Source organism: Taudactylus pleione, unplaced genomic scaffold, assembly GCF_031769625.1.
Source record: "Taudactylus pleione unplaced genomic scaffold, aTauple2 ptg000054l, whole genome shotgun sequence".
Lineage (NCBI taxonomy): Eukaryota > Metazoa > Chordata > Amphibia > Anura > Myobatrachidae > Taudactylus > Taudactylus pleione.
Genome location: NW_028284456.1, coordinates 210,794 through 227,479, shown reverse-complemented (window position 1 = coordinate 227,479; position 16,686 = coordinate 210,794). Strand labels below are relative to the sequence as shown.

The 16,686-nt window shown below is 42.6% G+C and overlaps 1 protein-coding gene across 6 annotated transcripts in view; it reads left to right on the top strand.

The window, feature by feature from the left end:
- The window catches only part of GRB10 (growth factor receptor bound protein 10), a 283,037-nt gene that overhangs the window by 95,137 nt on the left and 171,214 nt on the right, over window positions 1-16,686 (top strand). For 4 of the 6 annotated variants that reach the window (XM_088464156.1, XM_088464146.1, XM_088464145.1 and 1 more), the window contains one exon: window positions 9,966-10,050. In XM_088464156.1, the coding sequence (XP_088320282.1) occupies window positions 10,035-10,050 (16 nt within the window). In that variant the 5' untranslated portion in view covers window positions 9,966-10,034. The remainder of the gene's footprint in view (window positions 1-9,965; window positions 10,051-16,686) is intronic. The other 2 variants (XM_088464147.1, XM_088464144.1) reach the window with 1 other exon arrangement.

Genomic DNA, 16,686 nt, shown 5'->3' with positions numbered 1-16,686 from the left:
TTCTCTCAAAATATGCAAAATATCTCCTGTACTGTGCAGAATGCTGCCTCAAGGTATCTTGCTGACATGGCTTCTGATAAATACATCCTAGATGGTATCAACTCATATTTTTTAACAGCCCTGATCCATTGCTAACTAGGAGTACAGATAAATTCAAAAATGTGCCAGCCTTCATACAGGTTATAAACACACACTTCTAGTGGGACAGTAATGAATGTTACAAACTGATATTGACATTTTACTAAGCAATTATGGAAATTTCATAACAGTAACTGCACCACATGAATAGTGTGTATATGAGCTTGGCTCGCGCCAGCTCATAATTAAACTTGGGGAATTTTTTTTAGGGGATAGTGTAATTATCAACTTGTCTACCCAGATGCACAATGTTGGACAACAGTATGTACCTGTATCTGCACATAGTCTGTACCTCTTGCAGAAACATTCAGTCTTTGATAAATGACACTCCTACTCAAAATTCAGTACATTGGCCATTGTGAAAAGTTATTTCCTATTTATCCCACTGCTCTCATTGTTTATATCTCTAGTACAGGGATGGGGACCTCCTGCCCGGGAGCTGTATAAGGCTGGTCCTCTGAGCTTTTTTTCTGCTAGCCTCATCTGGCTTGCAGGGTGCCTAGAATGGCACCCTGCAGCCAGAATCTATGCAGCGGTGTGACCATAGATTCAGATGGTCACACCGCTGCCCTTAAAACACCCTGGAGCATCCTGAGGATGCTCCGGGCATTGCTGTAATCACTGGAACTTGTGGCCCCGCCCTGTGTGATGTCATGCGAAGGGAGCGTGGCTTGCAATGGGCCCGCAAATAACGTTATATATATCAAATTGGCCCTCGGCAGAAAAAGGTTCCCAGCTCTGGGACAACCACCCTTCCAATCCTGCTATTTGTGGCTCTGCACTAATAACTCCGTCTGTGTGCAGTATCCAGTGCACACAAATTGATTCTCTTGTCTGTGCACATCCCAGGTGCACACTAGCCTGTCATTAGGGTGGCTTGCTTGGTTGGGCCCTGTTTCTGTTAAATTCCAGCCAGCCCTTCACTCCATGCCGGTGATAGCATTTCGCATGTTTCCGATTCTCGTTTGGTCTCCTGTTCAGTCAAGTTCCAGTATCCAGCCAGCTCCATTGTTCCTGCCGTTTGTTTCTTCTAGGCGGCACGGTCCACATTTGCACTACCTGCCATTTGTGTCATCTAGGCAGCACGGTCCATTCTGCCTCTGCCGTTTTTGTCATCCAGGCAGCACAGACCGCACTCAGAGTCCAGAGTGCGCAGCCCAGCATCCTGTGTACGCAACCCTTTGTACAATCGCTTGTCATCTGGGCGGCAATAAGTGCACCTCAGTGTCTTGTGTACGCAGCCTTGTGTACTACCACTGGTGTCATCCTGGCGACACTAGCGCACCACAGCATCTCCTAGCAAAGTCCTTCAGCCCTTAACGCAGCAAAGCAACTCAGCCCAGAGGCTGCTACCGGCCCAAAGGCCGCACCACAACTTATTGGTTCTTAAGCCACATTCTGAGCTAGCTCCTCAAGCCCTGAAGGAAGCAATCTGGCCGCATCCAGCCAAGGTTTTTCAGCCCTCAAGGCTGTGCGGGACAGTTCCTCAATGACAGTACTGAGCCGTAACACTTCCATGAACTGCTCGCCTCAGGTCCTTCCACAACATTTCAATTAAATTTAAAGCCCTGACCTTTATCCAAAGTTTTGGACTGGCCAAGTCCTTTTTCTTTAACCATTCTTTGAATGACTTTTGTGCTTTGAGATGTTGTCTTGCTGCATCACCCACGTTCTCTTGAGATGCAGCTCATGGACAGATGTCCTGACCTTTTCCTTTAGAATATTCTGGTATAATTCAGAATTCATTGTCTCCATCAATGATTGTAAGTTGTCCTGGGCCAGGTGCAGCAAAATAGGCCCAACCGTGATACCACCACCACCGTGTTTCACAGATGGTATAGGGTTTTTAAGCTGGAATACAGTGTTCTCCTTTTTATCCAAACACTTCTCATTTAAACCAAAAAGCTTTTTTTTTGGATGTCTCTGTCAACACAACATTGTTCCAATAGTCTGCTAGTTTGTCCAGGTGATATTTAGCAAACTACAGATGGGCAACAATGTTCTTTTTGGAGAGCAGTGGTTTCTCCTTGTAATCGAACCATGCACACCAGTGTTCAGTGTCGTACTTATGTTTGACTCGTGAACATTAACATTTAGCTAATGTGAGACAGGCTTTTAGTTACTTAGAGGTTACCTTGGGTTCCTTTGTAACCTTGCAAACTATTAGATGCCTTGCTCTTGGTTGCAGTTGGTTGACCACTCCTAGGGAGGGTAATAATGGTCTGGAATTTCCTCCATTTGAACACAATCAATCTGACTGGTGGGGTCCAAACTTTTTAGAGATTGTTTTGTAACCTTTTCCAGCATGATGAGCATTAACAACTCTTCTTCTGAGGTCCTCAGAAATCTACTTTTACTTGTGGCATGATACACTTCCACAAACGTGTTGTGAACATCAGACTAAAAAGACAGGTTGTCCACTCACACCTGATTGTCATCCCATAGATTGAAAATACCGGACTCTCATTTCACCTTCAAAATATCTGCTAAGCCTAAAGGTTCACATACTTTTGCCACTCAAATAAGCGACATTGGATCATTTATTTTGATTTGGTTCTCTTTTTCTACTTTTAGGACTTGTGTGAAAATCTGAGTTAGTTTTAGGCCAAATTTCAGCAGAAATATAGAAAATTCTGAAGGGTTCACAAACTTTCAAGCACCACTGTAAAATACACATGCACATCTCAATGCTTTCCCTCATGCTCTTTGGTCTTTTCCTTCCATATCCACCTCTCCTGCCTACAAGACTTACACCTGTCACCTGTGATATTCACTGCCATGCCTGACCAGACTTTGCCTCAGTCTTGAAATATTTATTCAGTTACTGAAAAACCCACCCCATTACCAGAACTATTCTAAAATCTACTAACTGCACTGCTTATGCTAGTACTCTTAATACTCTCCCAAGGGAAGAGTCGTGGATCTAGAGTGAACTGGAATGACCCACTATGGCTTTAGTATGTGTATATAGATGTTTCAGAATTTTTTTTAATTTTTTTTTTTTTATAAACTCTTTATTTAGAAAAGCAGATGCAGATAACATCCAATAAAAAAAATACAATAGTTTCCTTTTTGTATTTTTATCAATTTCAATACAATAGGGTAGGCAAAGGGTAATGGGAGAAAAAAAAAAGGGGGGAGGAAGACCGGTACATTGCAGACCTAGAGCAGTATTTAAAAAAGCAAAAGACAAAAGGTAGGATTGAGACAGAGCTGAAGAAACACATGAAGGCAGGTAAAGTTTACAAAGCAGGAGGTGAATCCATTGCGGATAGGACCAGAATGAGGTCACTGTGAGAACTGTCCCAGAGGGACGAAGACTGAATTGGCCCTCTGTCAGAATAACTTTTTATAGGATGACACTGGGCCAGTAATCTTATTAAGGAGCCAAAATACAGGTTCTTAGCTAATTTCCTGGCCTACCATCTACCTAGACAAATATCACCAAATCCCAAAAGGGGTATAGCGCTACAGTCACACCAGATATGAAGTGGGGAGCCTACAGCTGAGGCACATCTTCAACAAATCGCAGGGACCCCTGGGAACATTTTGCAAAGCACTGAAGGGCATCTGCAAGAACCTTAAACAGTCTCCACAACCGAATAACTGCATGATATGCTGGTCTGGAAAAACCTTGTCTCAATCTTTAAGATCTAGTAGATGCCAAGATATTTCTCTCTCCCTCAACCCCATGAAATGCAGTAATGTGGAGAAAGTATCTGTAGCCTAAGGAGAGAGTGTTGAGGTTGATCTTAAGATTGGCAAAGCAATTAAAGGGTAGGTAGTCTGCAAGATGCCTTTTGTATAAATTAGCTTGATAGGAAATGTTTAATGAGAAGGTACCTCAAGATCTGAGGCAGGCAGGTCCCAAGGCGTTCAGACATGGCTAAAAGAGTGTACGACAGGAGAGGACACCAGCTATCCGATACACACAACCCTGGCCTGTATCCAGAGATGGAAAGGTAAAGGGGTCAGTCCAGGAGGAAAGTCAGAGTTGTGAAAGAGAACTCCACTCTTTCACAAAAGCAATACTGGGTCTTGTTTGCAATAAGTTTGAATATTTTGACATATGTATCCAGGAGTAAAATCGGACTATAGCTGGAACATAGGGCTGGGTCCTTGCCCTCCTTGTGGATGACCGTGGGTAATATAGTAGACTTTTAGTATGAAACTGTATATCCATCAGGATCTGGGCTTTTAACATTGAGGAACTGGAGGAGGCTTTAAAAAGTACACACAAACATTAAAGGGTGGTCTAGCCAATTCTATCCTCGTCTGAGAAGTTGGGGAAACCAACCTTCTGGAGGTAGACACTTTCTCCTGAAAGGCAGCCCCTTCTGGGGGAGATTTCAGGGAAGAAAGATTATACAGTTTTGGTTAATGGATATGAAATGCAGAAAGCAATGTCTGGTCAGCCTAAAATCCCGCCATCCTCCTCTTTAATTACCTCTATATAAGCCAATGCAATTTGAGGCCCGTGTCAACAATTTTCTTAGTTTCCCCATTGGAAGTAGCGATTTTCTACATCGGCGGCAGGCCTGTTTCACCCCCTCGATCAGCAACTTATTTAATTTGGTTGGGGTCGATGCTAATGCCGTCTGGTAGAGAGGCCTTACACACAAGTTCTAGGGACTGAATTTGCTGCAACTTGCATCTCTCATGCTGTCTTTTAAGATAGGAACCAAGCTGAATCAGTTTTCCCTAAATCTGACTTCTGTGCTTCCCATAAAGTGAGCTTGGAATCCTCAGACGAGTCATTAAAGTTGAAGTAGTCGGTAAGAGTTTGGTCAAAGCTGGGGTTTGCAGTAGGCATTTGAGAGAAGGCTCTCATTCAAGTGCCAAGTGCAAGGCCTGGCGGAGGTGTGAGGGATAGCTGTACCTCGATTGGGCATGGTCAGACCAAGTAATTTGTTCAAACAGAGTATCTTTTCAGTACAGGCACATAATACAACAGGGGCTTAGCCAGCACCTGTCCATTCAAACCAGTCAAGGTATATTCATGCATCTGCTTCCATCTAGAGTGGTTTCATATGTTTTAGCATTGTTACCAGTTACCCATGTGTTCTATGTGGAGCATGAGGTTGCCAGGGGGAGAAAGCCCACCCTTTTCTCCTCCCCAGGTGTTTTGGAAGCCTAGGTGAAGGACCGTATCTCTAGATCTTCCGCCAAAAATTCCCCCCCAGGGTTCTGCAGAGGGATCTAAACACCACCTCCAACTAAATCTGGGCTCCAAAGACAGTGGCCAGATCCCAGGAAAACAGTCCCTGACTGTCATACTAGAGTTCTAGAAGTGTCAGTCAACAGACTGGAACTCCAAACCTGACATTTACATCCAAAGTTAATACAAACTCCCACTTGTTGCATGTGAAGTAGCTCACGGACTGTAGCTGCCGGTGGGGACTCTCTGGACACTATTCAGAGATGTGCACTAACCTGATGGTTAGTGCATTTCTCAATGTTTTGGGCTCTGCACATGCGCAGGACCCGTTCAGCGGATGTTCAAAACAGGTCCTGCGATCTCGCTCAAAACCCTCTCCAGATGCAGAATGATTGACTGACAAACTGCGTTGTCTGGTGGGGTGTGGCTGGCCAAAGTTCCTGGAAACGGGGGGCATATCTCCCCCCATTTTTTTTGGGATGGATGCAGATTTCCTGGCCTCGCAAGTGACCAGGACCTGGGCAGGCTGCGGTAAGCTTCAGCTTCTGCAGCCTGGCCAAAAGAGCAACCATCGTGACTGATGTTGATCCCAGGCTGCAACCTTGGTCGCAGCACTGGGATTGCAGATGCTGCAAGTAGTTGACTGGTTCATACAGACACATCCTGCTGCATTAGCATATTAGATTGATGGAATTGCGCAGCCGCTTCTGTGCGACTCTGCCATTCTGTCCATCTCTGAATCCGGTCCTCTGAGCGGAGGCTATATGCTGCACCTGGACTTGTGGCGAGGGTTGTCATATAAAGCTCCAGTCCCCGTGGATAAGAGACAGAGCACCCCAGTCACTGGAGAGGTACCTCAGAGACGTCAACTATTGCAGTGTTCCAGCACATTGCCGGTCTGTACAAATATATATATATTTTTTTTTCTCAACAGCTCCAGACAACTTTCTCACTGCCATTCTGTCCATAAATCCATCTGATGGCTGGGCAGCTATTTTTACCATGTTGGGGGAGACTGAGACACGACCACATTGTTACTGTACCTTTTGTGTATTTTACCTTTTAGAAAGTTTCTGGAGAGTTACATGATAATCAGTACTGTATATAATTCAGTTGCATTTGAGCCTGTGGTAGTATTTCACTTTAACTGGGTTCCATGTTGCTCAGACTTTAATGGTTTCTGTTCAGGCTCGAAACATTGCACCCAGATTTCAAAATATATGCCCTAACTGTTGTAGGACTCAATCCAGTGCTGCTGCACAATGTTTCGGAGAAAATATGCCCCCACCACGTTGTCCACATGGAGTGTTTTTTTTTATCTTGCCACAGATAAGCTTTAGAAAATAAGTTTCCAATACATTTAACAGATCCAAAGTCCAGGAGCAGAGCATTTTGAACCTGGTGGAAGGGATCCTGTTGGAGTGTCTGCATACACCAATTATTCATGCACCCACTTTTCAGAAGTGGCCTCATACTTTTTTTCCTTCCTGCTGATCAAACTAGGAAAGACGTTACTAAGGGGTATATTCCCTAGCTACAGCTAAAATTATATCTGGCCCGTTACAGAGATATGAGAAGTATAGCTATATATTGCTCCCCCATGGGGTTCAAAGAGATAGCCTTTGTCTTTTTCTGTTCATATAGCCAAGATGTTCCCAAACTCTGCCGTTTATAGTCTAAGGATTTCTATATATCAGTCCAGATTGTTAATCAAATGGACTGATGTACTAATTAATTAAGTCACCTGTGCTCAAGCATGAATATCCTTAGAATGTGGACTGTAATGGTGAAGTTTGGGAACCTTTTGATATAGCCTTTAAGAGTGCTGGTATGGACAAGGATAGGCCTAATTACAATACTTTTACCATAGAGCAGTGTTTTTCAAACTCTGGGCCTGATTCAGAGGCGCTTGCAAAAAGCGTGCGCTCGCTCTGAATCAGGGCGGGCGCTGTTTTTTTTTTTTTTCAGGAGACCATCACGACCATCGGACTTGCGACGAGACCCTTGAGGTAGGGTCTCATTCATCGCAAGCCCCAGAGAGCTTTCGGCGCCGGAAGCTCTCCACTGACATCACTCGTGATGCCAGTGGGGCCGCCCCCAAATGGCAAGCTTTCCCTCGGGAACGCCTCCGTTTGGGCAGCCACCCCCCCGGCCCACCCACCAAACGGGGCGAGCTGTCACTCAACATCGACAGCTCGCCCCCCTTGGTGCGAGACCCGGAGCGACGGAGCACCCGTCACTAGCCGGGTCTCGCGCATGCGCATGACGGAGTGGGCAAACATCGAGGGCGCTCAGCGCTTGCGACCGGGTCTGAAGCAGGCCCTCTGTCCACATTTTAGAAGATGCACAGGTGCAGCTAATTATTTCACTTGTGATTTCTGTGAGGAGACCAAGAAAACATGAGGGATCCTGAGGACTATGCCATAGGGGCATATGTATCAAAGCTTGATGTGATATAGAAGCTGATTGGTTGGTGATATATATCTCACAATTTTATCTTGCATCAAGCTTTGATAAATATACCCCATAGTGTAATACCATTATTTTTAAGTTACAATATCTGAGGACAAGATTCTGGGTGCGATGTAATAGTCTGAGTTTTTTGTGAGACAAACTGATCACTTTGCACATTTGAAGGTCTGTTTGACTCAAAACTTGCCAAATTTAATAGCCTGCGAACTTGTGATTTGAGGTTATTACATTATGCGAGTCCAAGTCCGTTTTCTTCTATAAAAGCTCAGACCTTTTTAATGCGACCTAGCATTAAAAGGTCCAAGTTACACAGAAGCCTTCACAGATCAGTCAGATTTGTGAAGGCTTCCGTGTGTAAAAAAATTGCATGTGTCCCCACAAGCATAACCAGCCCCGGGCTCTGTAGAACCAGTCCTGGTTCTTCAAATACAGGGGAAAAGATGCGTAGGGTTGCCCAGTATTTTATGAACCAGCACAAGGCTCTGCTGAGCCGGTCCTGGTTGTGGAAATGCAGGGGACAAAATGAGCAGGGGGGTCATCTGTATTTTCCATAATCGGCACCAGACTGTTTCTAGAGGGGCTGTAATGCCACAGCCGGGGAATTCTTTCACCAGGTCCCCCGTCCAAAGCAGTATACCTGACCACTAGTCAGCCTTGATCAGGGCACCCCAAGCTGGGGCTTATAGCCCGGGGCTATCCTCGGCACCCCTGGCTGGTGGGTGCCGGGTAGATTGTGGTAGTTTTGTGTAAAAAAAAATAAAATAAAAAAATAGATGTAGTTTGCCCATAATAAACAAAGTTATTATATGTCTCAGCAATCCTCCACTGCATGCTGTTACTTGGAGAACCACAAGTACCAGCATGCGGGGCATTACAGGCCCGCTGGTAACTGTAGTTCATCTGCAAAATAAATCTTAAAATAACCACAAGATGCACACAACATGAAAGTAAAGTTTTAATAAAGCATACATGCACACTCACTTGCGCTCACATTCCCGTATACGCATCTATAATCCCTGTAGCCATTCTTGTCCCTTTGTCCAGTAGAATTCACGGCACAATAATTAATTAAATCTCGTTTTGGTGTTTGGGACAGATATTTTCCACATGGCTCATAAAACATATATACCCTAGTCACTTTAAAGCTGACCATACACTAGACCAACTTTTCTCCAACCATCCAATTAGTTGATTAGAATGAAAATTCGGTAATGCATGGGAGCAAATAACAATCAGCAATTTGCTCCCAAACACCAGAAAACACGAAAAAGGTTGTTCAAGTAAGTTGGTTAAATCTGTTTGATTAAAAAAAAAAAAACTTGTCTGAACAACAGCTTTCATCCGTTTTCTGGTGATTGGTAGCTTTTTTATTTTTTTAAATAATAATCATAGTTATCCACTAGATGGTGCACTTCCATCACAATGTAGCTGTTTAATTTTGACTGGAAACCTCAAAGTAAAACAAATGTGATCTGTTTTTACTGTCTTTTATGTTTGTGCAATTTGCGGTGTTTCCTAGATATCCTAGATTTTTGTTGTGTTGTACAAATGATTTAGTTTGCTGGTATATGAAACACGTCTGCCACATAAACTGTATGCCTGCTACAATTGTGCTTGAGGGGTGAGCCAAACACCGTAAGGTTTCGGTGATAATTGTTCAAATGCATCTCCATGACATATCATAAATATGAAGGAACACAAGAACGTCAGTGTTTGCGTGTGTCCTGCCCATTGCTTGCCAGAAAACATTTATGGTAGGTGGTGAAGGAAGAATGATTAGTGTGAATGATGTGCCGATATCCTGTATTTGTTAAGCAGTGAAGCATATAAATGGTTGTCTTAAGAGCATCTTCTGCCAAACCTTATTTTGCTAGCAGAAGAGCACCTTGGCTGCTGAAGTGACACCACATTTCAATAGATGCTGTTCAAAGGGCATGTTCTTTGTAGGACCCTCTTTCACCCGCCTTTATTTTGTTGCTTCTTCACCCCTATCCTTGCAAACAATATATTAAGGTTTAACCTACAGTTGCTTTTTCAGACTTCTCATGTGTGGAGACTGCAGTACTGACAAATGTTTGGTGATCCTGTAATCAAAGTTTTGGTTATGAAACTACATTCAGAAATTCAATATAGAAGATTAATATCTGTTTACTGTGATATGTAGATTTTGTCCTCATTTTGCATTCTGTATTTTCAGGATAATGTGGACCCGACAGCTGCTTGCTCACAGAGAGGTTTGGTGGACACTGGCTACACATCTAAACGTATGTCTCTAAACCCAGGTAGGAGTGTTAACCACAATGTTTAAATACATCAAGCAATTCTTCCTTCAAGTCTTTTCTGGGGAAGGCTAGTAGTAATAGTTTGTTTGGAATGGACAGACTTTGGGCACACTGCAACATTTAGAAACCAGTGTTGGCTATGGGTAGGTGGGTGGATTACATTTTTTTTTTTTTTTTTTTAATGTATATTCAGTTGATTTAGAAATATTTTCTTGCCCCTAATTAAGACTTATAAGTTTTTAGTTATTTTGTTTAAAATTGACTATGGACATAAACTCACTATTTTACTTTGATCTGCTGAAAAGTGCTACTCAGTCCTCACCATTACAGACAGGTCAATGCTTCAAAATCCCAGTGATACTGGGCCGGATACATCAATGCAGATTTTGCGGTCAAACATAGGATAATTACGTTTTTGGAGGTTTGACTGCTTAACGCATATGCACTGAGCTCCAGATCTATGTGCTTCTATTCACTATTCCCCCTTAAAGGGTTCCAAAATAGATTGCTTGCATCACTCGATGCATGTACAGAAGGACTCTGGGACCTAAACTCGAAAATCCTCCTATAGCAAAGGTCGGCTTTTGCCAGAAAAGCTGTCCTTTGTGATTTTCATCAAGCGTACGGCGTTTGTAAATGCTGTTATACTTGTGATGAGAGGCGGGATGCATTGCATTCAAAATGAGATGCGTCATGCATCCTGTCCACGATAATCAAGCTTTCCATGTAGCCGTCTCTAATTTGCATTTTAAATGTTTGAGTCAGAGTATAGTTTGGGCGATTCTTTGTTCATTCTGCTCTGTGTTGAAATAGGACGTAGATTCCAATAATCTACCAATTACCAATAATGAAAACTTCACTCCCAATCATGACACTTCAGCCCACAACTGGGGCTCAGATTTTTTTGGTTCTGAACTTGGTGTCCGCTACTCATTTCCACTATTCAGGAACATGTGTACGGTTGACTTTCCTCTACTAAATATCCTTTAAAAAGGTGGAACATACAGCTACCACAATGGATGTTGGACTACTAAATTTTAGTACTACTGTAATAGCCATATGTGCCAGCTACTAGACTTGTTTGGTAGTTTAGTAAGTGATATGACCATGAAGTCACATGTACCCCCTTCCATAGCCTCTATTACAGAGGCAATTTGGTTTACCTATCGGAAGGAATATAATTTATAGCATTAATAATAAAGCTGCTCTTTTTTCCTCCACCTGGTCCCCTTGGTTGTCCTTTTAGAAAGCCCCTCAGCCTAAGACCGAGACTTTAACTCAGAAGTCCCCAGTAGCCGTGTGTGAGATGTATACATGTATACATGTATATGAAGTACTCCTAAAGACCTTTAGAAAACCAGAAGTAACCATTTTATCTGGATGCAGTTGAAATATCTGCATGCGGGATGCTGGCGCCAGAATCCCGACTGTAAGTAGTTGGGCTAGGGCAGGGGTCTTCACCTTGGATGCACCTTGGAATCGTGCTGAGTATACTGGCTGGCCACGATCAGATTAGATCTGGGCAGCTGCAGCATTCTCTTCCAGACAGTGAGTCCCAGGCCACCAGTCACGTGATGCCCCTCCTAGCCGTGCCTGCTGTCACATCACAGCAGTACACTGTCTGTACACTGTTTTGGCTGCTAGATAGCGGATTGGTGGCTGATGCTGGCTATCCACCAATCACTGTCTGAGTATCTAAGCATTGATTGGTGGATAGCTTCCAGCCATCCACTAAAGGAAAGGAAACTACAAATGCACAAGTACAGAGCCAGACGGCTCAGCAGCAAGAGCCCAAGAGATGGCTGCCCCCATAGATCTGAGGTCTAATTTTTGAATGTGTCCTTTATGCTGGAGGGGGCAGTTATGGAACATAATTGTTTGAGGATGTGAGAAACTATCTGACATAAGTAATGGAGGAGGTGGAGGGACAGTTATGGGGCATAATTATAATTGTGTGAGGCAGGGAGGCTGTTCTGGGACCTAATTAAAATTGTAGGAGGGGGCAGTTATGGGACATAATTGTGTGAGGATGGGGCAGTCTAAATACCGCAGTATAGCCTAGTGGCCCTCGGGCTTCGTTGAATTTTTTTATCTGACCCACACTGTCTTAAGGGTTAAAGCCCCTGGGCTAGTGGGAGGGTTAAGCACTAGAGTGGGAAAATGGAGGGTTAAGGGAAGCGCTTAGCCTTCCTATCAAACACATGTGCAATATAGAGCGTGTTAGTGGAGTTTGACAAAGCTTTTTTTTTTATTTATAATCATTCGTCAAAATATAAAGACACATAGAAAGTAAAAATAATAGTAAAAACAGTGATAATAACAATAACAGTCTATTTGCAGGTTTATAGTGGTAGTACAATACTGTATAGGTCTGGAAAGAGTCCAAAAGTGCTGGAACCGGTTTAGAAGTATAGTGGATCCTTCACAGTTCCAAAAACACTTTTGGGAAAAAAAGGAAAGATATAAAGTTTCTAAAAATAGAACATTTTGTATCAGAGTTGCAGAAAAGAGTAAGTATGTTGCTACTTAAAACTGAGCCTCTGTAACGTTTCAGTTCAATTCAGTTATTCAATATAAAAAAGGCATGTCTGAGAATCGGGAGAGAGATGGAAAAAAATTATCAGATATAAAAACAGTGCACTGTTAAAAATATTTATGGTTTGATCTCACCACTCCTAGGATCTTAATATCATCTAGTCCATGTCCGCTCGTGTGGTAGGTGATCAACTGAGACAATAAGGCAGTTTGATCTAGGGATCACAGATGGTAAATTCCCGGATAGTGAAGTTTCATGTACAGAATAAACTTCTTGTGGGTGATCGGTATATGGCATTGTAATATGTCAATATATTATTAAAACTTCTAAAAATAGTGTCATGATGGTCATCGCAGTAAGAGTCACCATATTGGAACCATATTTCTTGTATAATGGCAACCTACTGCAATCAGATGAACCAATAGATTAATATTCATCCAAGTGGTAGACCTCAGTGTTACAGCTTAACAGGTTTTTTCTACATTTTTCTTACAGATAAATACATAAGGTACTACTTTAGGGTCAATCATAGGGGGATAAACCATTTTTAACCATCTAAAAGTGATCGTTTATGAGATATATCATTAGTGGACCCTTCATATATCATAAACACTGGGTCCTATATTTGTATAAGGGCCCCAGAACATGAGTTGGGGGAGTGATTTATTTAATGCAATTGCAAATGGTTATCAGTCATGAATAGTACTGCAAGGTGTGTATATTTTATATATTAGAGATGTGCGGGCCCGGGGTTCCGAAAATCAAGCCCACCTGAACTTCCCCCAATCTGAGCGGCGGCTCGGGTATTCCCGCCTTGCTGGAATTCCAAATCGAGGCAAAACTTAATCATCCTGGAGTCTGGTTCTCTCAGATTTTGGATTTCATAGAAGTTCCTCCCACAGTGACTTGGGCACCATTTCACAGTGACTCCAGTATAGGCTGAGGTGTCCAGTGGCTGCTGTCCTGTGTTCATCCTCTCCACCTCCAGTGGTGGCTGCAGTCCTGTCCCTGTATCCAGAGGCAACTGCTGTATCCATCCACTCCCTATGTCCAGTAGCTGCTGCTGTGCTGTCTCCAGTTCAGTCTTTGTGTTAATAATATATTGGGTGAGCTAGATTTACTGTACAGGAAGATAGCATCTCATTGTTATAGTGCAGAAATGATTATAGTAGTCTCACAGTGGTCCTGCACTGTGACTCTGCTTATATCGCAATGGGGTATGAACTACAGTGTGACTCCGCAGTTGTCATTCACAGAAAAAAAATTAATTTTGTTTATACAACCTGTGCACTGTCCCCAGTGCATTTTTTCACGTACATATAAGCGCTGTGAATGAATGCCGTGTCAGTGAGCTGCACATTTAAAAAAGAAAAAATATGATTTCTATTGTTTGTACTAGGTCTGTGCGCTGTCTTCCTAGTACATTTTTGTTCACATACATATAATTGCTGTGACAGCACGCAGTGTCAGCTGAGCTGCCCATTTAAAAAAAGTGGGAAATACATTTGTTTGTAGTTGTACATACGTCTGTATAATCTTTGATAACTCAATAATATGGATAATGATAATTTGTGAGAAGAGCAGAATGTTATGAAACTCCTGCACTGTTACTTAAGACCCCGTAGAGTCCCTCTATGGAGGGTCTTTTGCTTATAACAACCACCTGCTGTTCCCTTAGTGTTAGACGCACACACCAGTACTTAGGCGGTCACCAGGTCTTGTACCTCTGAGCAGTAGGGGCTTATCCAGCAGACAGGAGATCACTAGGTAATAACTGGAGTAGTGTAGAAGCAACAGTAATATGGCAAGTGTGCAGTTCATTGAAGTACTGACACCAACCACTAGTTTTGTCCAGTACAGTGTAACAGCTAGTAGCAAGGGTATAATATGCAGACAGCGGATATGAACATCATGTAGAGTAATGCAATTCTTGAAGTGCAGCACAGTATTTAACCACAGGTGGAATGCAAGTAATAGTACACTCAGATCTGCGCCACAGTTCTTAATGCAGTAGCAATGCTTAAATACAGCCACTATTACAGTAATAGCATAGCACAGCAACCCAGTATAAAAAAGCAGTGGTATAAAAACAGTGGTTCCAGCGAGGCACAGTTGTCAAGACAAGCCATTCTCACTCCGAGTGTAGAAGAGGTGTCAAAAAAAATTAAAACTGGAAAATCTGTGCAAAAGAAAAGTAAAACAACTAAGCAAGTAGAACAAACTGTTTCCAGAAATTTCACAAATTCCTGTGGAGAGTCTAAGTGTGTCCGCAAGTGCAATGTGTAAGTCTGACCCTTCTGAACTCTTAGAGAAGCCTCCCCCCCCCCCCCTATATCTGCACCCTCTGTCAATGTGGGGATGAGCAGCACAAGTCAAGAAGTAGCTGACCTAGACATTGAGGATGCTACGGTAGAAGTGCAACATGAGGGGGATATTTGTGTAGCTAATGAGGATGTTCTTTGTGTCAGTGGAAGCGGTTCTTGCCCATAAGGCCATTGTCCATGCCTGGGCAAAAGACCCAAAAATCTACCTCCTAATGTGGATTTATACCCAAAGCCGGACAACATTTGGCTTGCCATCTGCAGCGTTTGTAAAGCCATGGTAAAACCATCTAGGAACCATCTAGGAACAAGCAGTACAGTGGTCGGCTAGCTCTCTTCTCTGTAGTATTAGTGGTAACAGCCAAATCCCATCTAGATTCCCAGTCATGGCTGCATAGGATATCTGGGGCCACTGCACTGTGAACTTTTAATCCAATGAAGAGAGATAAAAGGTTTATATCTGAAAGAAGCCCTATAAAAGCACAAAGGAGAGAATACTATAATACGCCCCAATTAAAAAAACAAATAGCAAAGGGGTTATAGGGTTTATGCAAGACTTTGTTGACTTTTGTGATTAATATTTGTTGAGAAGAAATAAGCTACAGCAGAATAGATCATTTAAGACCCTGTTGACAATATCTGATAAGGTATCTAGGGGGAGTGGCAAAGGTTTTGATGTGGTTGCAATAGATCTCTCCCCTATTAAAAAGAACGAGTGTGGTATGGAGAAGTTTATCTCTAAAACAACTGGTACAAGGTCATCTTCCAAGTCGCAAAACAAGGAAATGGGTAAACAAAGGCAGCGTGGGGCTAAGTCAGCTCAGGGGTCACCGGTTAAAGAACAAAGACAAGAATCCATACTGGCCAGTACCCCTCCCGAAGTTAGGGAGGGACAAGAGGTGGAGAAGTGTCCCTCAAACAAATGAGGAGGCTAATATACTACTCCCCAAAAAAAAAAAAAAAAAAAAAATTGGATTTAATCCAGGCTTCCCTTGACTCAGCTCTGGCCGGAATTGAGAAAAATGTAGTGAGAATAGAAACCCTGGAACAAAAGGGTAAGCGACTTGAAGTATGATGCTGTCTAGGTGCAAAAACAACAGAAATACACTCTATATCGTTAATTTTTTCAAGCAGCCATTGAATTTGTTTAGAGAATAGGGATCGTAGAAAAAAACTTACGGTTTGTAGGGATTCCATATATGTATCAAATCAAGCACTCTCGAGTTAGATCATTACAAAAATAATGACAGCATTAAATATACAGGAGGGTGTAGTAGACCTTAGGATAGAAAGGGTCCATCGTCTGGGACCAGTGAGGGAGAGCCCCAATGATAGATCAAGACCAGTAATAGTAACATTTTTGTATTATGCCACAAAGGATAAAATATGGAGATCATCTAGGATATGTACCCCATTAAAATTGGAGGGAGCAAATATTTAGATTTTTCAAGATTACTCAGTAGCTTTACAAAAGAAGCATAAAGCATTCCAACCGATATGTACATTTTTGATAGTGGCAAGCGTTTTGCATTGTGGTTTCCTGCCAGGCTCCGTCTCATGGAGAATGGACGGACTTTGGTTTTTGATACCCCGGAAGCAGCAAAAGCCTATTTATACTCTGAAAGGATAGGTGAAGGGTCTACAAATTACCCTGGTAACTTAGAAGAAGGGGAGAGGAGATGAGAGGGGTAAGGAAAAGAAAAGTGGTAAAAGGGAAAATATGATAACAATGAGAATGTATTTTGAATATATTATGATCACTATGAGGGTTGAAATGTA